This window comes from Pantherophis guttatus, chromosome 1 (assembly GCF_059756535.1).
Source record: "Pantherophis guttatus breed Tessera chromosome 1, ASM5975653v1, whole genome shotgun sequence".
Lineage (NCBI taxonomy): Eukaryota > Metazoa > Chordata > Lepidosauria > Squamata > Colubridae > Pantherophis > Pantherophis guttatus.
The window spans coordinates 133,293,845-133,318,283 of NC_142063.1; the positions used below are offsets into that span (position 1 = coordinate 133,293,845).

At 39.5% G+C, this 24,439-nt stretch overlaps 1 protein-coding gene across 1 annotated transcript in view; it reads right to left on the reverse strand.

The window, feature by feature from the left end:
- Positions 1–4,513: 4,513 nt before the first annotated feature.
- The window catches only part of TMEM163 (transmembrane protein 163), a 101,300-nt gene continuing 81,374 nt past the window's right edge, over positions 4,514–24,439 (reverse strand). The window contains exons 6-8 of the mRNA XM_034424003.3: positions 21,603–21,714; positions 10,838–10,979; positions 4,514–6,234 (exon numbers count right to left, since the gene is read on the reverse strand). Coding sequence (XP_034279894.1) covers positions 6,174–6,234; positions 10,838–10,979; positions 21,603–21,714 — 315 coding nt within the window. The 3' untranslated portion in view covers positions 4,514–6,173. The remainder of the gene's footprint in view (positions 6,235–10,837; positions 10,980–21,602; positions 21,715–24,439) is intronic.

Below are 24,439 nucleotides of genomic sequence, written 5' to 3' on the forward strand. Positions count from 1 at the left end.
TAAATTCACTCAATGTTGTTGTAACTGAGAAACAGGAAAGGACTCCAGGACTGCACTAAATACACTATTGAAAATGTGTCACATTATCAATGTGTCACATGCTATAAAATAGATATCTTTTTCTTTGTGTATTTAACGATCAATACTCTGGGTGAGTTTTAGAAGACCTGAAACTGAATCATTTCTTTGTAATATACCATGTTTGCATCCAAATGTCGACTTCAGAAATTTCTGGAATGCATGCAACTGACATTTAAGCAAAAATCATCTATCTGCACGTAGGTAGGTAGGAAGGAATGCTGTCTGGTTGGTGTGTTCAACCTGGTATAGTTGGAATTATTGGTTCTGGGCAGGCATGTTTACTAACCCTGCCTGGATTTTGAACTGAAAATTTACATTGCAATCACGTTTCTTATTACAGTGCACAGATTTTCTAATGCAGACTGTAAAATATTACTTAAAAGTTTTGCTTGGTTCCAAAGGTAATTTATGTTGCTAATAGTTACAAACTATTTTGTCATTGCTCAGTTGGAGGCCAAGGTTAAAGTCCATGACAAGTTTCATGATATAGTGCTGATGTACTAGTAGTCCTTGACTTATGACCACAATTGAGTCCAGAATTTATGTTGCTAAATGAAAAATTCGTTAAGTGAGTTTTGACCCATTTTAGGACTTTTCTTGTCACATTTTTTAAGTGAATCACTGCAGTTGTTAAATTAATAACATCGTTGTTAAGCAAGTCTGTCCTCCCCATTGGCTTGTCAGAAGGTTGCAACATCGGGCTCCCCCTGGGGTGCACCCGGAGGCTCCAGCTGGTCCAGAACGCAGCCACGCGGGGGATTATGGGGGCGACGAGGCGCTCCCATGTGACACCTCTCCTGCGCGAGCTGCACTGGCTCCCAGTGGTCTTCCGGGTGCGCTTCAAGGTGTTGGTGACCACCTTTAAAGTGCTCCATGGCTCAGGGCCGGGGTATTTACGAGACCGCCTTCTACCACCAATAGCCTCCCACCGGCCAGTACGCTTACACAGACAATGTCGGCTGGCGACCCCCAGGGGGAGAGCCTTCTCTGTGGCGGCGTCCTCCCTCTGGAACAACCTCCCCCCAGAGATACGTACAATAACAGACCTCCGGATTTTTCGTCAGGCCCTGAAAACCCATTTATTCCAACTAGCTGGGCTGGCTTGAGTTAAATTTTAAACTGATTTTAAATTGGAATTGTTTTAATTACGGCCAAAATACTTTAATTATTTTAAACAGTTTTTAGATTTTGTATGTCTTGTTTTTACTTTGGCTGTTCACCGCCCTGAGTCCTATATTGGAGAAGGGCGGTATAGAAATTTAAACAAACAAACAAACAAACAAACAAACAAAATAAATAAATAAATAAATAAATAAATAAAAGATGGGACACATGACCCCAGGACACTGCAACCATCATAAATATGAATCAATTGTCAAACATCCAAATGTAAATCACGTGACCATGGGATGCTGCAACGGTCACTAAGTGTGAATGGTCATAAGTCACTTTTTTCAGTACCTTTGTAACTTTGAACAGTCACTAAATGAACTGTTGTAAGTTGAGGACTATCTGTACTGCACTCTTTCTCAATAATTTAGGACTTCTAAATATCAGTACTATAAACCTTGATTTGATAATGATTGCTACTATTGATTTGTTCTTCGTATTTAACCCAAAAACATTAGAAAAGCAAGAGTGATCAAATAACAAATTGCAGTTCCATTAGCGAAACAATATATTAAGTGAACTGAGTATAAATATGCTAATCCAGATATGTAGAATAGAATATGCTATAGAAATTAAATACAAACCTATATAAACTGAGGATATCAAGTTATTTATTTTGTGTATCCAGATAGTAAAGAAACCAACTTTGATAGGAAAACCAAATTGCCCAGTATTTTCACTGAAGACACCGATTGCTTGCACCCTGAGGTAAATGTCTCCTTGAATCCTTTTCAAAATTGACTTTTGTCATAGTGTCTTTTGTTCTTGGTTTTGTAGTTTGTTCAACACTGACATGTAAAACACTTCTAATAATTCATAATAAAATTCATGTGCTACAAAACTTTTCCATAGCTTGTTTGCCACACAGCCCATTCTGTTTAAAAAAGGCTCTCACTCATCTGGAGAACTGAAGTCGTAGACTGCAGGGGAAGGGAGAATCTGATGTCATAATGCTTTTTCACTTAAGAAATTTGTTAATGGGATGACATTATAATACAGTTCATTCATTCCATCTTAAATGTACCTGAGCTCATCTCCATTACTCTATCAAAATTCAATTCCCAGCCTCCTGCACAGGAAATAATTGTTCATATGATATTGTGAATCTGCTTGCAAAGTCTACAATGACGAGACGAACACACATCTTGCTTTAAAGTGGCTTTATCCTTTTTTCAGGTAATAATTTTTTTAACTTGTATGCTAGCAGACTCTGGGTGGCTCTATCAAATAAATTACAATGAAAATCAATAAAAGAAAACAAAGAAAAAGAAAGTGCAATGAAGTGATAACTAGATGAAGCAATTTGGAAGAACCAAGCAATGTACTGTAAATCAATAAATCTGTATAAATTGAAGAGGATCAAGTTTATTTTTGTTTGATTCTTCCATGTAAAAATGTTCAAAGAAGGAATCAGAATTCTAAAAATTCTAGAATTAGCATCTATCATAGCAACTTGGTGGGGGGGGGGAATGGAAGGAAAGAATGATTTGGGAATTATATGTTATGTACTTGATTAGATTGCATGAGTTGCTAGTGCCATCTATCCAGTATTATTTGCACTTCCTCAAACATAAATATTAAAACTGAGAGCAGCTCTAATACTTCACAGAAGAAGTGAAGATTATGTTTCAAAGACAAAAACTAGTGAATGTAAAGCTCTTCATGTGAATTTAAGAATTCCATTTTCAAAAATATACGCTCCTGGGTTTTTCCCATGTCTAACTTAAACAGGTGCAAATTTCCACATCTGCTTATTCTTGCTAATCACTTGTCTGCATAATACCTCAATAAATCTAGCTGCAGTGGGAGAAAGCATACAAAAACAGTCTCTGCAGGCATTAAATACATACATTCATTGTGAAGCCAGCAATGGAAATAAGGTAGATAAGGTAGATTACTTTCACCATTCTGTTCAGTAAAAGCTGAAATTTACGTACTAAATTTTTAGTACGTATTTTAAGTTCAACTGAAGCCACTCCAAAAGCACTTTAAAAAAACAACTAAGTATTTGGAATTATTTGCAAATTATGTCCTGATCAATTTTGTTCCAGAAAATTGTTGTCTGGAAAATAAATTTGATCACAAGATTTTTTTTTAAAGTGAACACACAGGCTTTCATTATCACTAGGAAAAGTCTTATTTTTCAATAAATTGTGTAATTAACTTGTTTTCTCTTTTCTACTCACTACTTAAAAGTTGCATTAAACAATACCACTGGGCCCCCCATGATGCTAATATCATATAAGTCTACATTTAAATTTAACGATACATTGAGTAACTTTGATTTTCTTAAAATGGCATCATGGGAGTGTATCAATTGTAACAGTTCTAATTCTGTTGTGACTCACCTTTCCTACTCACTGTGATAATTGATGAATGCTTATTGCACACTTGAGAAAACCGAGATGATACATTTTTGTATTTATATGCAAATAGGAATATATGCTGCTCGCCTATTCAGTCCAATTGTTTCCAACTTATCCATATGAATACTGCAATTGTGGATGTCAAAGCCGTTTTAAAAGTTTAAAGTTTGAAATTTTGTGGCTCTCATAATACTGGAATTTGGACACCTGTTGTCCCTACAGGGGATGCAAAAGCGCAGCTGTTAAAGACGCTGAGCTTGTCAGCTGGAAAACTGACAGCTCAGGTTTGAGACCTGAATTCTACTGTGTGATGAAGTGAGCTCCTGTTCCTGCCCCAGCTCCTGCAAACCTAGCAGTTTGAAAGCATGTGATTAGATAAACAGGTACCACTTTGGAAGGTAACATGTGTTTTATATGCCTCAGTATACAGTCATGCTGGTCACATGACAGTGGAAATGTTGGCTCTCGCAGCTAAGAAATGGAGATGAGCACTGCCCCCTAATCTTGGACATGACTGGACAGGAGAAACCTTCACCTTTTTGTCCCTTACATCGTCATGAACAATGTTATTGAATCTCAGTTCATGGAAGATTTGTGAAAGTTTTAAATGGCCATGTAGTCATCCATACTAAGGCAAAGGACTAGTGATGCTATAGCCTATACTATATATAGCCTACTATACTCCATAAGCTTTGGTGGACCATGACTTGTTTTGTCAAAATACACAGAAACACCTTTCATGTAGTAATACATTTGTTAGCTTTTAAGTTGCCAGAGGGTTTAATCCAGCCATCAATCCCTCTGGAAAACTCGATAAATTAATGAGCTGCTAGCTTAACTGCCCCTCTGCAGAAAGTTATTTCTTTGAGCACGCCAAGATACATACTGGTTTTGGATCATGTTCAATGCATTTATTTCAGAAGACTGCATGGAATAAAAAACATTACCACAAGGCTGGACACTTTTTGTCCGAGGTGATGAAGTGTACTGGAGAGATTAATATTCCTATGGAAACACCTTCAAACAGATAATTGAGATTGCATCTGATTCAATGAAATGAAATGAAATAAATATTCCTTCTATCAGTTTCTATTTGCATTTCCACAAAAATACATTCAGCTAAACATGGCATATAGAAGCAAGAAACCAGTAAATGACAGTAGAGGGTGTCATTTGCAAATTTGATGCCCCTCTGCAAATCATTATTCCACACCAATATACATACTTCCAATAAACTTTTCACTTTTTGCCAGATATAAAATTACTTTGTCCTCTTTACAAATGCACCATTTTCAAACTACTGGAGCTAATAACACGTGTGGATTAAGCAGTAAACTTCAGAACATAATTTACTTAACCATATGTTAAATTTGTGCTAAAACATTCCACCTACAAAAAATGACAGAAATAACCTGTCTATGGGAGGTGCTTCTGTACAGGAAGACTTTCAATTTAATGTACTATTTACACCGCTTTTTTAAAGGTTACTTATAGGTCCTTTATAAAACAAGAAACATTTTATATATTATACAAGATGGGAAATGGATTTTGTAACCCAGATGTTAAATAACATGAGCACGTGAATATCTATAGAAAAGCCTAACTCTTCATAGTTAGAGTCAACATTACTGTCAGAATGGAACCATGATTTCCACAGGACACCCGTGTTTTTGCCAGACATACTGCTACATAAGTGCATAATATAAATCAACACATTAAACCTCAATCCTTTTTTGGCTTTTAACTGTACATGAACACTTTGTGCTTATTTTGACTGTGCAGCTTAATATGTGTTGCTTGATATATATATATATATATATATAAATAGAGAGAGAGAGAGAGAGAAACAGAGAGAAAGAGGGAATGGGGAGAAGGAGAGAGACATATTTTAAATACTTCAATAAAACTATGAAATTAAACCATGTCCTAAAATTTGGGATATTGAGCAGCTGAGGGGGTGAATTGCACCTTTTATTGAAACTGTGGCATCTCGTAGGAAGAAAATACTTCATATTTTTAATACTGAATCAATAAAAATAGCAAATCTGATCTGTTGGTAACCATGTGTAAACACCCTTGACTTGACAAGACACTAATGAGGTGCTACCCTTCATCCATTGTGAATTTTAGGAATAACAGAACTAAAAGATTAGTCCCTTTTCCTGGAGAAACTCAAGCTCCATGGTATCTGTTTGTCTCTAAACAGTCACAGTCAGACTGGGACTCTTCTTAATTTGGCCCCTTTAAATGGGCAGCTGTCAAGTGACTTGAGAGGCCTGATCACTTACAACATGTAGCAAAAAGGATTAGAAGTCTTATTCATTTCTATTGCAGCTTGCTGGATTTGGGGGAGCATATGCCAAATGTGATTGGAGAGATCCAAGCAGTGCATGTATTTGCCTATTTGTACAGATTGGTTTCCCCTTGAATGATGATGCAAAAATAACATGAACAACAGCAAAATTCAATCTTGCAAGTAGGACTGGCCCCACTTGCCAGGATGTAGGATGTTTTCAAATCCTGCAAAATGTATTCAGTCCAATAGCTGAGTTGCCTTCATTCAAACATTTCATAATGACGTGTTTGCCGTATACGGGGAACCATATCCATAAGCAGCCTGAAAATAAAAGCAAGCCCAGATCAAGGGCAACAGTTATACATTGCAAAGATCAGCCATAAATTTCTGCATTCTCCTAATTAGTAGTTGTCTATCCCCAAAACAGGAAATTAATGAGAGGTCTTTAGTGCTCTCTGAGCTTGGTTTCTTTTCATACAGACATTTCATTACCCAACTAGGCAACATCATCAATTTTGTTACATTAATATCCATTATCCAACTTGGTAATATCATCTCTCTTTTTTAATTATTATTTTATAACATATAAAAATTCCATTTTCAATTAAACAGTGCGTTGTCTGGGTACAAAAAATTTTAGGAAATAATAATCAAAGTGTTTACAACCAAAATGTTCATTGCATGGTTCATTAATTGAAGGAGGAGGAGGAGGAGGAGGAGGAGGAGGAGGAGGAGGAGGAGGAGGAGGAGGAGGAGGAGGAGGAGGAGGAGAAGAAGAAGAAGAAGAAGAATTAGAATTTTATAAGATACATCAACAAATTGCAGCTTCCTGCAATAACACCAGTGGAACTGCAAAAAACTGCGCTACTTGGAACATCGTACATCTTAAGAAGGTACTTGATTGATACCTAGGATGCTGGCAGCAACCCGTATCAACCATTAGCACCAGTCAATGGTATTTGTGATGCATTTTTGAATGTTCAGTTGACTGTGTTTCGTGTTTAATGAATAAAGTAAATAATAATAATATTTACTTATCAATTTTAACAAATCTCCCTTATAACATTAGTCCTTTTCTTATATTTCCATGTTTCTAACTTCTGTTTTTATTAGCTAACCATTGATAAAATAAGTCCCATGTCAAAAAGTATTCAGGTTCTTCCTTTCCCTTAATTGTAAGTCTTAATCTATCCATTTCTGCATATTCTAATATTTTTTAAATTGCATTTTCCTCTGTAGGGATCTCTTCACTTTTCCACTGTTGTGCAAATACAATTCTAGCTGCAAGTTAGCACACGTAAAATCAAATATGTAGTCCTTTTATCATACTTTTCCAATAAAATGCCCAACAAAAATATTTCTGGTTTTAGATCTATATGTTGCTTTATCATTTTTTCAAACCATGTGTGTATTTTCGTGCAATATTTTTTTGCCTTTGGGCATGTCCACCACATATGATAGTACGAACCAGCATTTCCAACACTTCGCGGACATGTCCTTAAACATCTTTGCCAACCTTGTTGATGAAAAATGCCATCTATAAAGTATTTTATATAAATTTTCTTTATATGCTATTGACATTGTTAATTTATAATTCCTATCCCACAATTTCTGCCATTTATCCAGTTAGGCAACATCGTTTCTGATGATGTTACCTTGCTGGGTAATGAATTGTCTGCAAAGAAAACCACCAAGCTTCAGAGAGGCTCCCACAGTTCATCCCTGAGCTACAAATATTCTTTTCTATTGGTAACAGGACATTACATTTCAATCAATATAGCTTTTTGCAAAAAATTAAAATCTCGGGTGTTTTCCCGCATCATTATAAATAAGTTGGTTAAAATATTTAAAATCCTGGTTAAAATCCCAGCTTAAAATCTTCTAAAATTCCTTACAGAGCACTCTGCAAGGTCCTTTAAAACCTCAGCTAAAATCCTACCAGTGACTTTAAAAGTTTTTCTTATAGTAAGGTGACCAGACGTCCCGCTTTTGGCGGGACAGTCCCGCTTTTTAGCAATTTGTCCCGCGTCCCGTGGCGTTTCAAAAAAGTCCCGATTTTTCATTCTGCCTCCTCAGTCCCGCTGCCTCTTGAGCCCCAGCTGATGGCTAGAAGAAAAAAAAACTGTTTAAACTCTTGCCCGGGGCTTCAAAGGGCCGCCCTACAGGCAATCAGTGTAAAGAGTTCCTGAAGCAGTTTTTTTTTCCCCTAGCTAAGCTGCAGAAACGAAACCGAAACCAGGATCTTTGGTGGAACGTGACAAAATGAGGCAGAGAGAGATTTATTTTTATTTTTATTTTTCCTCCCCAAAAAAGGTAGGTGAAAAACTGCAAACAATGGGAAATTTAGGAGAAGAGTTCAAGATTTTAAAACACAAAAGAAAAAAAAGCTGTATTTAACTAGGGAATTGTAATAATTGAATTGAGATACTATTAATTGTATATTGTGTTGAAAGCAGAAATGTTTAAGTTGTGGTTCAGAGGAATATATGGGGGAAATTATTTGGTTTATTATTATTGGTAAATATAATTAATTGATTTGTAAGAAATTGGATTGCATGGAAATAATTGGAATATTCATGTTCATATTGATTAATATACAAAAAAGATAGTTTTATAACTAATTGATTTATATTAAAATGTTGAATTTGTATTAAACAACTGTATTACATAATTACATAATTAAACAATGTGAGGATGGATATAAAAATAGATGACAATGGAAAGGGGTATAATATAGAATAGAAGGGAAAAATTGAATTTGATTAAGATTAGAGATGAGGATGAAGGGTAATATTGGTTTTTTAAAAAAAATAGATGAGGAATAAATATGGCAAAAAGGAAATATAGAAATTGTAAATTTAATTGAAGTGACTAAACACTGTTTAAATTTGTGAACCGGCCAAATACTCTGTTCAAAGAAAATAAATTGTATGTTTGTATGTGTGTTTCTAATTACTGCTATTTATTCATATTTGTTCTCTTTTATTCTTTAAAGTTTAACCATTCATTCTTTATCTTAATATCTTTATATTTGTTTGGGGTTGGCTTTCTTCCCTTTCATCTTTTTTATTGTACAGCAATCTTTCTCCTCAAACCTACCACCTCTCTCTTTTCTTTCCTTCTTACTTTCTCTTCCCCCACTCTTCTTCTCCTCCCTACTTCCTCTTCCTTTCTCCTTCTCCTCTCTTCCTCCCCCTCTTACCCTCACTCCTACTCTAATTTCCCTTCCCTTCCTTCATCCCTCTCTATTGCTGTATCCTTTTATGCATATGGACTACTCAGAGGGCTGAAAAAGTTATTTTTGACTGGTCCTCGCACTTTTGACCAGTCATCGAACTTACGACTGTCTTCACATTTTATGTTTTTTGCCCTATCTTATCACCATGGTGAAGAGAAGCAGTTGTGAAATGAGTGACATGGTTGTTAAGGATGCTGCATGGGCATAAATGTGAGGATGGTCATAAGTGTGAGGACCAGTCAAAAGTGCGAGGACCTGTCAGAAATGACTTTTTTCAGCCCTCTGGTTAGTCCTTTTGTGCATATGGACTACTCAGAGGGCTGAAAAAGTTATTTTTGATTGATCCTCGCACTTTTGTCCAGTCCTCAAACTTACGACTGTCCTCACATTTTACATTTTTGCCCTATCTTGTCATCATGGTGAAGAGAAGCAGTTGTGAAATGAGTGACATGGTTGTTAAGAATGCTGCACGGGCATAAATGTGAGGATGGTCATAAGTGTGAGGACCAGTCAAAAGTGCGAGGACCTGTCAGAAATGATTTTTTCAGCCCTCTGGTTAGTCCTTTTGTGCATATGGACTACTCAGAGGGCTGAAAAAGTTATTTTTGACTGGTCCTCACACTTTTGACCAGTCCTCGAACTTACGACTGTCCTCACATTTTACGTTTTTGCCCTATCTTGTCACCATGGTGAAGAGAAGCAGTTGTGAAATGAGTGACATGGTTGTTAAGAATACTGCACGGGCATAAATGTGAGGATGGTCATAAGTGTGAGGACCAGTCAAAAGTGTGAGGACCTGTCAGAAATGACTTTTCAGCCCTCTGAGTAGTCCCTATACACATAGCCATGGCCACCCGGTCACATGACCAGCTAGCCACGCCCACCCAGTCACATGGCCTCCAAGCCACGCCCACACAATAAGTCACGCCCACAATGGTGTCCTTCTTACCAATGTTAAAATCTGTTCACCTTACCCTATACACATAGCCATGGCCACCCGGTCACATGACCAGCTAGCCACGCCCACCCAGTCACATGACCAGCTAGCCACGCCCACAAAATAAGCCACGCCCGCAATGTCCCTCTTTACCAATGTTAAAATCTGGTCACCTTATCTTATAGCAACATTTCGACAGGCTCACAACCCTGTCATCTTCAGGTTCTGTTTCATTTAGAAGCTATGGGTTCCCTGTTGCGAGGTCGGAGCTGTTGCTTATCTATATTTACTGTTGCTGACGTATGCTGGCTAGCCTGCAACTCTGTGTCCCGATTGGAGGACAGCAGTTTTTCTTCCTGCTTCCTCATCCTAGCTGCTTGGCTAGGCTTTTAAAGTCACTGGTAGGATTTTAGCTGAGGTTTTAAAGGACCTTGCAGAGTGCTCTGTAAGGATTTTTAGAAGATTTTAAGATGGGATTTTAACCAGGATTTTAAATATTTTAACCAACTTATTTACAATGACGCGGGAAAACACCTGAGATTTTAATTTTTTGCATATGCACACCCGCAAAAACTTAAGAAGACAAATATACATACATACATACATACATACATACATACATACATACACACATACATGCAGAATTGAATAAATGGCACATGGGAAAGACTCCTTCTTGCCACAATCATGGAGCAACATTAAAACGCAAATGTAAAATGATTTCTTAAAAAAAAAAAGGTTTCACTCACTTGGCACCATAAGCAAATATTGTAAGTCCAATCAGAACTCCTATACTTCCATCCAGGTACCAAACAGAAGCATTGTGCTTAAAAACCTCTGCACTCAGGAGGATGGAAAAGCCCATAATTCCTCCTACCAGAGAGTTGAAACCTACAATGAAATAAATTAAGATTAGGCCCTTCTAGCAAGAACAGGGAAGTCAAGAAATAGCCAATGTCAATGGATGCAAGATTTGTATACTGTTATGCCTGACCTCAGGACCCCAGTGCCCGCTAGCAGAATTACAACTCCCCAAAGCTTTAAAATGTAGCCCGTGACTAACTAAAGCTCACTTCAGAGAGGGTTTTTTACAGCTCAAAAAACCTAATCCAACATATCATAAATCTTTGTTGTCTCAATTCACACACTGAGTTTCCTATTAACCCTTTAACTGTCCTCATCCTTTGCAACTGCTGCCTTAATACGGCCATCCATGCAAGGCTATGGAATTGGAAGTCTTGTTTTTTAAATAGCCAGTTGCACCCCAACATTAGACAAAACAATTTATTTCATCAGTGCTGCTGCACTAGAGTTGAGTTCTGGGTCTTTAAGGCAGGGCAGTGTCAAATTCTGTGGACTGCATTTGAATTCATACCGACCATCTGTTTTCTAGAAGCTGGAGCCGTAACTTCACTAACTCTGCAGTAGATCCAATCCTGCAGGGACAACATGACAGCTATGCAAATATGGCAGAGGAGGAAAATGAAGCTTGCTGCCAAGGAAAGTCTATTCAGTTTTGTAAAACAAACAAACAGCACATTCATGCTGGCTGTAGATGTGGGTTAGAAAACACACAGCCCCAACAGCAGAAACATGGTGCCGCAAGAAGGAAAGGCTAGCAGGATTTGAAATTTCACCAGTGTTTATAAAATAAATGCTTGAACTCATTACTGACAGAAAGGCTACTGACAACCCAAAGGTTGTTCTTTTGTGATTTTCTTTAATCAATTTTCTTTCTTCCACCTTCCAATGTTCTAGTTTACTTTATTGATTAGCACTTGGGCCATATCAAAGTGCAGAGTTCCAGACATAAATTATTACTAAAATCTGATGAAAACAATTTAAAATCTTCCAATAAACTTCCATCCCATTTCTACAAGATGCTCCCAATTCACCCCATCCCACAATCAAATAAAATAGAATAGAATAGAATAGAATAGAATAGAATAGAATAGAATAGAATAGAATAGAATAGAATAGAATAGAATAGAATAGAATAGAATAGAATAGAATAGAACAGAACAGAACAGGTTGGAAAGGACCTTAGAGGTCTTCTAGTCCAACCCCCTGCTTAGGCAGGAAACCCTATACCATATTTCAGACAAATGGTTAGCCAATCTCTTCTTAAAAACTTCCAGTGTTGGAACGTTCACAACTTCTGAAGGCAAGTAATTCCACTAATGGTTCTAACTGTTAGGAAATTTCTGTTTAGTTCTAGGTTGCTTCTCTCCTTGATTAGTTTCCACCCATTGGTTTTTGTCCTGTCCTCAGGAGCTTTGAAGAATAGCTTGACTCCCTCTGCTTTATGGCAGCCCCTGAGATATTGGAATACTGCTATCAAGTCACCCCTAGTCCTTCATTTCATCAAACTAGACCTACCCAATTCCAGCAACCATTCTTTATATGTTTTAACCTCTAGTCCCCTAATCATCTTTGCTGCTCTTCTCTGCAGCAACTCAACATCTTTTTTGCATCATGGCGACCAAAACTGGATGCAGTATTCCAAGTTGGCCTTACCGAGGCATTATTAACACTTCATGTGATCTTGATTCTATCCCTCTGCAGCCTAGAACTGTTAAATTAGTCAGTTCTCACTCACAGCAATTCAGGCTCAAACAACACATACAAGGTTTAACCAGTAGGACAGAGGGCCCTGTATGGCGCAAAAGGGAACAAATGGGCACATTGACTATACAACGATTGGGGGGAGGAGAAAGGAGAGAGAAAGAGAGAAGGAGAAGGGGGGGAGGTTTTAATTTGTGCTTTTGGATTGTCAAGAGACCAGAGGGATTCTCCAATGGTGATAATTGCTCCCAAGAGCTCCAACAGAGTTCATGAGGAATTCCATACTCCATGAATCCCCCATTGGAGTTGTGAATGCTAGGCAGTGACTAATAACAATTCTCAAAAAATAAAACTGAAAATAATTGTCATATTTCAGCTCTGTTCTTCAACTTCTGGCCATAAGATGTCAGCCTGATCACATCTCTTCCCCACATCCATAAATCCAGATTAGCCACAATCTGATATTTATTTTTTATTAAATTTAAACACCACCCACCTCACTGCCTAAGTGACTCTGTTATATGCATGATTAATTCCTTTGGCACTCCCAGGTATCACCTCTCCCCACTATGACAGTCTCTCTGTCTCTGTCTCTATCTCTCTTTGTGTGTGTCTCTCTCTCTCTTACACTTACACACACGCCCCTCACTCCTGCCGTTTGGTTTAAGACAAGTGATTACAATAAAAATCCTCTAAAATTAGCAACATTCCCTCTATTGGCCCCACCTTCAGTGTTAACATATTCAGAAGTGCTCTTCTGCAGCATGTCCAAATAGGTTGTCTATCTCATCAATATCCCCCCCATATGTTAATTAGGCTTACTGACAAGCTTAATTGACATGTTTAATGGTCTTTGTGGACTTCACAGACATTTTAAATGCATTTCTCCAGAAGCAACTGAAAATGACAATTCTATAAAGACAGAATTAAAATCTTATTGGAACTAGTAGCATATCTCAGATAGACTGAGTGGCATATACATGGCGACTTTATATGCTATGACAATCATTCTGAGACCACCCCAACATCATCTTGAAATTATACATGTGCCATCTATTTACAAACAACACAACTTCACAGCAATCAAAGTGAAAGCCATTTTTTCAACATGTCTACCAGTATGTAATCACCAGCTGAGCTTGACTTGAAAGAGACTTTAAATTTAAATTAAGAATTTTGTACACAGAGATTACCCTATTTTTAATGTCTTGTAAGTGAGATCTTCATTTTCCAGAGATTCTATTCTATTCAAACTAATGATGCAAAATTAGAGAAATCTGGCCTTAGCTATATTTAACTAAAATAGGTTAAACACATAGACAGCAGACTAATTACACAGTTCACTCCTTAATTTTGTTAATGGGAAAAAATAGCAGCAGTGCAATTATCACAAGCATATAATTAAAAGAAGAAAGAGAACATTCTCAGCTATTTGCAAAAAAACAGAAGTCTGTTTGCTCTGAGCTCAGAAAATAGGGAGATGCTACAGTATTAGTAAAGGGTCTAACATGAATGTCAAGAGGGTTTATTTCTATTTACTAAATTAGATTTTTCCATGTAGAACTGTGCTTAAAAACAACAGAATATTTGTCCCACTTCTATTCTTCTATATGTTTTAAGGCGACTCTTATTAACCAGATCTGTAGTTTTTGCCAACAGCCAAATTAAATAAAAATTCACATCAGAAAAGAATTTTCTAATCAGTACTGTGAGTGGGAGGGGTAGATATGGCGGGAGCAGGGGGCCATATCATGTTAAGGGAGCACGCACCCGCTGTCTCCAAGCGGTAGGGTGCTCCGGCCCCCAAGGCTCCACCCGTTTGCCAGGTTGCACAGATCCTCACGGCCCGGGCCTTCGTCTGATGTTGTGCAACGCCAGGTCCGTAGTAAATAAAGCCCCCCTCATCTGTGATCTTGTTCAGGAGGGGGGAGCGGACCTGGCGGGTATTACGGAGACCTGGTTGGGCCCGGAGGGAGGGGTCCCTCTGGTAGAAATGTGCCCACCAGGCTTCCGCGCATTCCATCAGCCGAGGTCACAAGGGAGGGGCGGGGGAGTAGCGGTTATTATTAGAGAAGGCCTTAGGCCCAGGGAGACCACTGTACCTCAGACAGCTGGTTGTGAGTCCCTCCTTGTGAAGTGGGGCCATGGGGTTCAGATGGGCTTGCTGATCACGTACCTGGCTCCCTGCCGCGTGGCAGCAACCCTGCCTGAGCTACTCAACGTTATTGCTGCGGTGGCGGTTGATACCCCCAGACTTATGGTCATGGGGGATTTCAACCTGCCGTCCGTGGGCGAGACGTCTGAGGTGGCTCAGGAGTTCATGGCTTCCATGACGGCCATGGATCTGACCCAACTAATTCATGGCCCTACGCACACTGGGGGAAACACACTGGACTTGCTTTTTGTCTCTGGACAGTGGTTGAGTGATCTTGAGATAGGGGATGTAGTCATCGAGCCCTTGTCATGGTCGGATCACTCTCTCCTTCGCCTTGACCTTCGTACCGCGGCACCCCGCTGCAGGGAGGCGGAACCGATAAGATGGTACCGCCCTAGGCGCCTGATGGAACCTGATAGGTTCCAGACGGAGCTTGGGCCAATTCCTGAGGTTCTGGCTCACGCCTCGACTGGAGACCTAGTGGCCGCCTGGGATAGGGCGGCCGCTGGGGCCCTGGATCGAGTCGTGCCTTTGCGGCCTCTGACCCGGCGCGGATCTCGCCTTGCTCCTTGGTTTACCGAGGAGCTGAGGGAGATGAAGCGCCGGAAAAGACGCCTAGAGAGTAGTTGGAGAGCTAGTCTTTCTGAATCGGACCGGACACTGGTTAGATCCCATATTAGGACTTACCTAATGGCGATAAAAGCAGCAAAATGTACGCATTTTGCTGCTCTTATTGCGTCATCAGATAATCGCCCGGCCGCCCTGTTTAGGGTGACCCGCTCCCTGCTCCACCAGGAAGCGCGGGAGGACCCCTTGGAAGGAAGAGCCGAGGACTTTGTTCAGTATCTGTATGACAAAATCACTCAGATTCGGGAAGGTCTGGACTCTGACTGGGTAGATCCAGCGAGAGTGACGGAGGCAGGTCTTGAGACTGTTATCTGGGATGAGTTTGATCCTGTGACCCCAAATGACGTGGACAGGATTCTGGGTAGATTGAACGCGACCACATGTTTGTTGGACCCGTGTCCCTCCTGGTTAGTGCTGGCTTCCCGGGAGGTGACGCGAGGCTGGCTCCAGGGGATTATAAATGCTTCATTGGGTGAGGGTGTCTTCCCCGCCGCCCTTAAGGAGGCGGTGGTGAGGCCCCTCCTCAAGAAGCCTTCCCTGGACCCGGCAATATTGGCTAATTATCGTCCAGTCTCCAACCTTCGTTTTGTGGCGAAGGTTGTTGAGAGTGTGGTTGCGGGACAGCTTCCCCAGTACCTGGATGAAGCGTCGTATCTGGATCCGTTCCAGTCGGGTTTCAGGCCTGGATACAGCACGGAAACGGCATTGGTCGCGTTGGTTGATGATCTCTGGAGGGCTCGGGACAGGGGCTGCTCCTCTGTCCTGGTCCTGTTAGATCTCTCAGCGGCTTTTGATACCATCGACCATGGTATCATGCTGCACCGGTTGGAAGAGTTGGGGGTGGGAGGCACCGTACTAAGGTGGTTCTCCTCCTTTCTCTCCGACCGGTCGCAGTCTGTGTTGACAGGAGGGCAGAGGTCGACCCCGAGGCCCCTCATATGTGGGGTGCCGCAGGGATCGGTCCTCTCGCCCCTTTTGTTCAACATTTATGTAAAGCCGCTGGGCGAGATCATCCGTGGTTTTGGGGTGGAGTACCATCAGTACGCTGACGACACCCAGCTGTACATCTCCACCCCGGATCACCCCAACAATGCCCTTGAAGTGATGTCCCAGTGCCTGGAGGCCGTACGGATCTGGATGGGGAGGAACAGGCTCAGGCTCAACCCATCCAAGACCGAGTGGCTGTGGTTTCCGACGTCCCGATATAGTCAGCTAATGCCATCGCTGACTATTGGGGGCGAATCATTGGCCCCCACGGATAGGGCTCGCAACTTGGGCGTCCTCCTGGATTCACGGCTGTCGTTAGAAGAGCATGTGACGGCCGTGTCCGGGAGGATTTTTCATCAGGTTCGCCTGATCCGCCAGTTGCGTCCCTATCTAGATCGGGACTCCCTACACACAGTCACTCATGCCCTCGTTACTTCTCGTCTGGATTACTGCAATGCTCTCTACATGGGGCTCCCCTTGAGGTGTACTCGGAGGCTCCAACTGGCGCAGAGTGCGGCCGCGCGGGTGGTGATGGGAGCGACATGGAGTTCCCATGTGACACCTCTCCTGCGCGAGCTGCACTGGCTCCCGGTGGTCTTCCGAGTGCGCTTCAAGGTTCTGGTTATCACCTTTAAAGCGCTCCATGGCTCAGGACCTGGTTATTTACAGGACCGTCTGCTACCACAAATAGCCTCCCACCGGCCAGTACGCTCCCATAGAGAGGGGCTCCTCCGGGTGCCGTCGGCCAAACAATGTCGGCTGTCGGCCCCTAGGGGGAGAGCCTTCTCTGTGGGGGCACCTACGATTTGGAACGAGCTCCCCCCGGAGATACGTAGGATCCCGGATCTGCGCACCTTCCACCGCGCACTTAAGACTCTTCTATTTTATCAAGCTGGCCTGGCCTAAATCTTCCCCCTTTTTAAATGTGGAAATTTTAAATTTTTAAATTTTAAATTCGTCTTTTTATAGGGGTATGGGTAAGGCATTTTTAAATTGGGGAGCCATTTTAGATTTAATTCTGTTTTAAACGTATTTTAATTGTTTATATTGTATGTTTTTAACTTTGGCTGTGCACCGCCCCGAGTCCTTCGGGAGAGGGGGCGGTATAAAAATCTAATAAATAAATAAATAAATAAATAATATTATATTATATATTTTGTAGTAATGCCTATCGGTTTAAAATCAGATAAATGAATGTTTGCGGCTGCCCATGTCCAACATGGCATCCATTTCAGAAACAGACTTTTCAGACTGAACCTACCGTATCACAGACTCTCTAAATTTCAACTCTGTCTCCAACACCATCTCTCACACTTAAATTTTGTTAATTGAGGGATAATCAAATTGATGAAAGCTCCTGCAGGATTAATAGTAATAAATCCATATTTATTGCAAAAACTTTTTGGGCTGAATCACTCTTTCTACCTGTTTATTTGATTATTTGTATTTATTTCACATTTCTGTACCACCATGTCCCAAAGAGGAACTCCCTTGGAAATTACCCCAGTGAGCCCTTTGTACATGAAATCTGTTGTGACCCAGCTCCCCAAACACGACAAATTCTCTGACATGAACTCAAAAGATTTCTTTTTTAAGGAATACCGGCAGCCCCAGCAAAAAGTTTCTTTCGCAGGCTAACAAGTCGGGCCAGAAGATGAATAGTTGTTTGCCACATCTATTCATCTCCGCCCCCTGCCTTTTATCCCCAGAGCTAGGGTGGGCCTTCACTAGCAGCAGTGGCTCTTCCTTCCCCAGGATTAGCCCACAGCTTTCCACTGTACTCCTCTGCCTTCTGCCGCGTGTCAGGCACTGGACCCAGATGATTCTCCTCTTCTTCATCAGTCACCTCCAGACCTGGGGGCTGTTAACTCTCCATCTGAGGGCTGAGGGATGGCCCAGGCTCCACCTCTGCCTCTCTCTCTCTGCCAGCTCCATTCCCTCTCCCCCCTCAGAGCTCTCAGGTTGTCCTAATGCTGATTCTGATTCCCATATCTCCTCCTCCTCCTCTGATTTGGCTGCTGGAGGGGCCGGTGGCCAACAGGCCACAACAAATCAGAATGCCAATTATAAGCCTAAATAGCTTGGCGTTGAGATATTTGAAAAGCCAAGACCCATTAGTCAACCTGTCCATAATTTATTTAAAAGCATCAGAGCCTCTGGCATTGTCTACCAAATAGAAAGTCCAGTTTGGAAAATATTCAGACAGAGCATTTTTAATAGCAAAATCATGACTCTAGAACACAGGTGTCAAACTCAGTGTGTCACGTTGCCGTCATGTGACATTTCATGACATTTTATCCCTTCGTGGATCTGGGGTGGGCGTGGCCTGTGCAAGACGCCTCTGGCCCGGAGCCACCAGTTTCACATCCCTGCTCTAGAATAGTCTCAAGGTAAGACTGGCTCCTTCACTGGTCAGTTTTTAACATGCAATAAAGACAGAGTTGGATTTTTAATATCACTCTCTAAATTCTAATGCTAATTCTCAAGTGTTATTTTGTTTTCTGATCAGCCTTAATTTATATTTCATTATACTTTGCGCCAGATGAGTGGTAGAGCAGGGATAAGATTTATACATATAATTAAGTAAGAAGACATGTTCTTCTTGTATAATATGCTGGAAACATCAGGGAGCCAGAAAAATAGAAAAAGTATCAATTGAATAGATATTACTTCCCTAAAGGCGTCAGAAAAGACTTGAATTCATGTCTCCGGAAACCTGCCCTAAATTCATTAGCAGCAAAAGCTTCACAGATTTGACAGGGTTAGACCAGATTTACTGTGGAACACCAGAATCAAGCCTTCTATAGACAACAGTCTCAACTTTCTAATCATAGAACTTTCTTCCTGAACCGTGGAGGCGCAGTGGTTAGAGTGTAGTACTGCAGGCTACTTCTGCTCATCACCAGCTGTCAGCAGTTTGGCAGATCGAATCTCACCAGACTCAAGGTTGACTCAGTCTTTCATCCTTCCGAGGTCAGTAAAATGAGGACTCAGATTGTTGGGGGCAATATGCTGACTCTGTAAACCGCTTAGAGAAGTCTGTAAAGCACTATGAAACAGTATATAAATCTAAGTGCTATTGCTATTGCTATTCCTGCCGTTTCAATCTATGAACTATTGGCCATTCTTGCCTGGCCTTGCAAATAGGAGACATTTTTTGTAAGTTGACATAAAGTAAGTTCCAACTAAAGCGTCCTAACATAAGGTCACCTTAGGTTATGGAGAAGGAGATGGATTACAAATACTGCAAAATGTCCAGTTGGGCGATTATCATATAAAGCTGCAAGAGTTTTTCCTTCAAGCAATATATACATTTATTAATTAAATAAATAGTGAAAGGAATAAGGAGCACAGAGCTGGTCAATATGTCACAGATTTTCTCATACCCAAGTAAAGTGAGATCCTGTAAAATTTGAATCAATAAGATTCTAATTTTATAATCTTATAATTGAATCAATACAATTCTAATCTTCCAATAAGATTCTTAGAATCAATAAGATTCTAATTTCCAAGAGTCTCAGGGCTGATGTCAAATAAGCGGGGCCAGAGTTTTCTGGATTCAGGATAGTACAGAACATGGTCATCTGGTAGGAAGCATTCTGATTTGCATATCTGTTAGATAATTGAGTGAAGATGCCCATAGTGCCAAAGATGTATTTTTCAGTTCTGTGATCTAACAGTAGTGATTAAATATTGATGCTCAACTTGGGTATGTCTGAGGAACTTCAAGCTTCACCCTGCTATCTGCCCAAATATCAGTAAATATCTGAATCTCTATACATCAGGATTGGTAACCTAAAAATGTAATTGATACAACAGCCCTGTGAGATAATGGCTGTGCCAACTGAATTAAATTATTTTGAAATTTATTTCTAAACAACTTGCTTGTGTGTTAAAATTTGTTATTGGATAACAACTTGTTTCACAGATTAACTTTCCAATGCCTTGGCTCCTGAAGAATGTTTTCATTTTCATTTGGAGTAGGAAACTTAATGGACCCTTCATAAATATGATTACTCTTGCCCATATCATTTGGGAATTCTCTTTATGCATTCAGCTATGCTACTACCTGGTGAAAGACCACACATTGTAAAAAAAAATTTTTTAAATGCTTACAATATGGACTTGCTTTGTACATGCCTGAGAGACACAGTAAAGTAAAATTAAACCTGTTAACCTCAGATGTAAGTCTCACTGAGTTCAAAGGTTGTTTCTCTCAGATGAGATCCTTAAAAATAGGATTCTACCTTAATTTGTCATGCAAAGAAAACACATCTTTTTATTTTTCACAAGAGATACATCAGTTGATGCTTCTTTCAAAAATTTGCAGAGGAAAAAAGATAATGTCTCCAGAATTAAAATTCCCAGTGAGAGCTATTAGTCACTGTTGCTGAGAAACACAATAAATGATGTTGGCAACATGGAGAAAATTCCATGATCCTTATAAAATCATAGATGCAGTATTATTTTTGAAGAATTGTTCTATTTCTACTGTTACTAATTTTATTTATTTATTTATAAAAGTTATAGGCCATCAATTGAAATAGTAAAACACAGATTTCTGACAATCCAATCACTGCACACATTAACATGATTTAAGAGTGATACAATCTACACAGTATTCCTGAAGTCTGAAAAACAGCAATAAGCAAAAGACAAACAGCAATTCCAGGCAAAATGCAGGTGGACAATTATTATTGAATCTAATAAAATGTAGATGCTTAGGGTTTGTTTTTGTTTTTTTTAAATGTCTACATTCTGGCCAAATGTTGGGTGTGAAAAGTATTTTCGATTCCTACAATAAATTTTGGTACATTGTTTTCATTTGACTGAATGACTCATTGAAACATTTTATCTGGCTATTTCGCTTCAAAGTTTATTTTTCCCTGTATTTACTTATTTAGACAAACTTAGTGGCTTTAATCATGATCATAATTTCAGAGCAACAAGCAATAGGATCAGGGAATCCCTGGATTATTTCTGTGTATGTTTGTTTCTAAATTCATTAATTTTTCGAACAGGTTAGAGAACAAAGGGCTCAGTGAACTCAAAAAAGTTAACAAAATCTGTTATACATTCATTAATCAAGTCTCCTCTCTATAATTTCATCCAATCACACAGAACCTTCACTAGCCTTTGATTTAATAATATCAAGAAAGAGATACCTGTTTGCTACTTACCATCTGTTAACAATGCTCTGCTTGTAAGCACCTTCCCCAACATAAATTTGATCACTGCTAAAGTAGTACAAAGGATTCCACTTAAAATTGAAACACTGTATAGAAAGTCATCCTGAAAAAGAAAAGGGAAACATTCTATGCCATTTTGCCACATAATTCATTTCAAGATGGAATAGTTCTGAATCAAAGTTTGCTAAGATTGACTGATTGGTTTTATAACATATATAAGCTGCCCCATTCTGGGCAGACCTCGGTAGGATACAAAGATAAAATAAAAATGGAAAACAATTACAAACAATTAACAGCAAATGCCCAAGCACTAGGTGTCCTTAGAATACTTCGTCTAATTTAAAGCCCAAATGTATGCTAGGGAAAAAAACCTGCTTTGGTTTCTTTACAAAACCCCAGCAGAGTCAGAGCTGTTGATACCCAGACTCACTTGTTAAATAGGCTGCTTTACAAACTGAATGAATGAATCTGTATCTCCAGGAGGTACTTATTCCATAAAGTGGGAATCACTGGATCAGGCCTTCTCTTGATAGTTGGGACCAGATAAGCAACACCAGATAATTCTGGTATTGCTCAATAAATCCTGGTACTGCATCACACAGGGTTTTGAAAGTAATAACAGCCCAGCATTAGGGCAAGAATTATGTCCTCTCCAAAGAGGCATTGATAATGGTTGTAGTGGTCATGATAGGTGGCAAAAAGAATTACACTGCAAAATTGGAAAAATTGTGTTGCTCTAAAGATTGATGTTTGAAAATGGGCAATTTATCCTTCTGAAAAAGGCAGTATTTCCAACTAATCAAATTATGAAGTAATATGTCCTTCTTTAGCATAGATTTTATGATATGTTACAATGATACAGAAGTATTATTAGGTGACTTCTTTCTAAATTTTTGTTTTTCATGATAATATAGTACTGCAAGTATTTTTTGTAAAGCAGTGGCATTTAAGACATTATCTTAGATTTTTAGTATAGAAACTAATTACGTTTTGTTATTCTTTGAACAGTCTTTTTTTCTGTTTCATTTGTTTTAGTTTTAAATCAGGGGCTAGCATTCTTTCTTAATTATTATTTAGTACTGTGTGATTTTTCCCCCCATGAGTTACTTTTGTATTTTATTTATTTTTTGTAAACTTCTAAAAAAAGAATAAAGATTAATAATATAAAACAAAAATAACTTTTAAGATAAACTAGCGTAAAGTAGGAGAATGCTATAATTTTTAGCAGCTGTTTGAAAGGAAACACCCAATCTCCCTGGAAAGTGAGACGCCTTGTTTTTTACTACCTTCCTAGGTGGTGCAACACACACAACCAAGCTAGCTTGATAAAGACTTGACCTCAGGCAAGGGAGAAGGGGGAGGAGAGAGATGGTCGTTCAGATGAATATTTCAATAGAACACATCTCTGTGCCTCTGGAGGAAGCAAGAAAATTGATCTTTGCCTATACCCGTCCCTACACTCTCACACACAGAAATAATTCATATTCAGAGCCAGCAGTTGCAGCAAAACAGATCTGAGATCTTGGACACTGTAGAGAGCAGCAGATCCAAGCCTCAAAAACTGGGAAGAAAGAATTGGTTCCCTATCACTTCCTTTCTACCAGCCAGACAACAAGATGTCAGGGCTTTAGCCACTTTGGAACAGAAGGCTATGGAAAATGGGGGAGAGAAGCATTTTGTGCCAAATCACACACCCGACAGCTGTCTAAATTTATGTTATCCTACTAATTCCATCTAATGCAAAGGTACTCTGATTTTTCCATCAATTGCGTTTAAAAAAATACTGCTACACAACCCTTTCATGTTTGGTGATCAAAATATTATTACCAATTTGCAGCTTTGTGAAGTGCAAACCAAGGATTGAACAAAGAAAAGGAAGAAAAGAGAACATAAAAAAGAGAATTCAGGTTTCTGGCACAAAGGCTGTCAAACAAATGTGCACACACACACACACCAGAATGTGTTCAATGAACTATTATTAACACTTCTGCATCAGAGCTGCTGACTGCAACACCTGCTTGCTTTTCCTAACTCTCTCTGCAAATATCTCACAGGTATTTCACACACACACCAAAATTAAACCGGTCCTCTTTCTATTCCACTTTGGAAAATGAGCAGACTGTGACTGAGTACAATTAAGGTCATGAAGTTCTGGAGAGTTTAAAGGCACCTCTCATCCAAAGATTTGATAACAGTCAAAGGGTCCAATGCAGGAATGAGAATATAGTGATTGTGGATCTCTCCACAATCTCTTGGAAACAGTACAAGAGCCCGAGGAGTGAATTTTTGAAATTAATTCACCTTCCAAAAATGATGAGACATACTTTAATACAGTGGTAAATGAATAAAATAATCCTAGCCATCTGCTGCCATATCCCTCAGGACCTTTCCTCTCTGGTGCCACATATCTTCTTGATATTGCTTCTGAAAATCATTAAACAGGGCAACAAATCCATCGACTCGTATTGTTCATTGCTTCACTAGACTATTTTAATTAGAACAGCAGTGCTGAATTACAACCAGAGGATTAACATTTAAACACTACCATAATGAGAAAAATCATTTTTATTTAAAATGAAGTTATTAACATTTTATATTTAAATAATATATAAATTTTATATATGCGCGTGTCTATGATGTATATTTCTTTAAATACTTACATGTAAATATGCCTTTATTAGCCCTACTGTTTATTTGCATCAATGCATCGACTTTGAATATCATTCAGCATCAAATCAATATAAAGATAGTCCTTAACTTATGATTGTTTGTTTAATGACAGTTTGAAGTTACAACGGTCTTGCAAAAACTGAAATTACAACCATCGT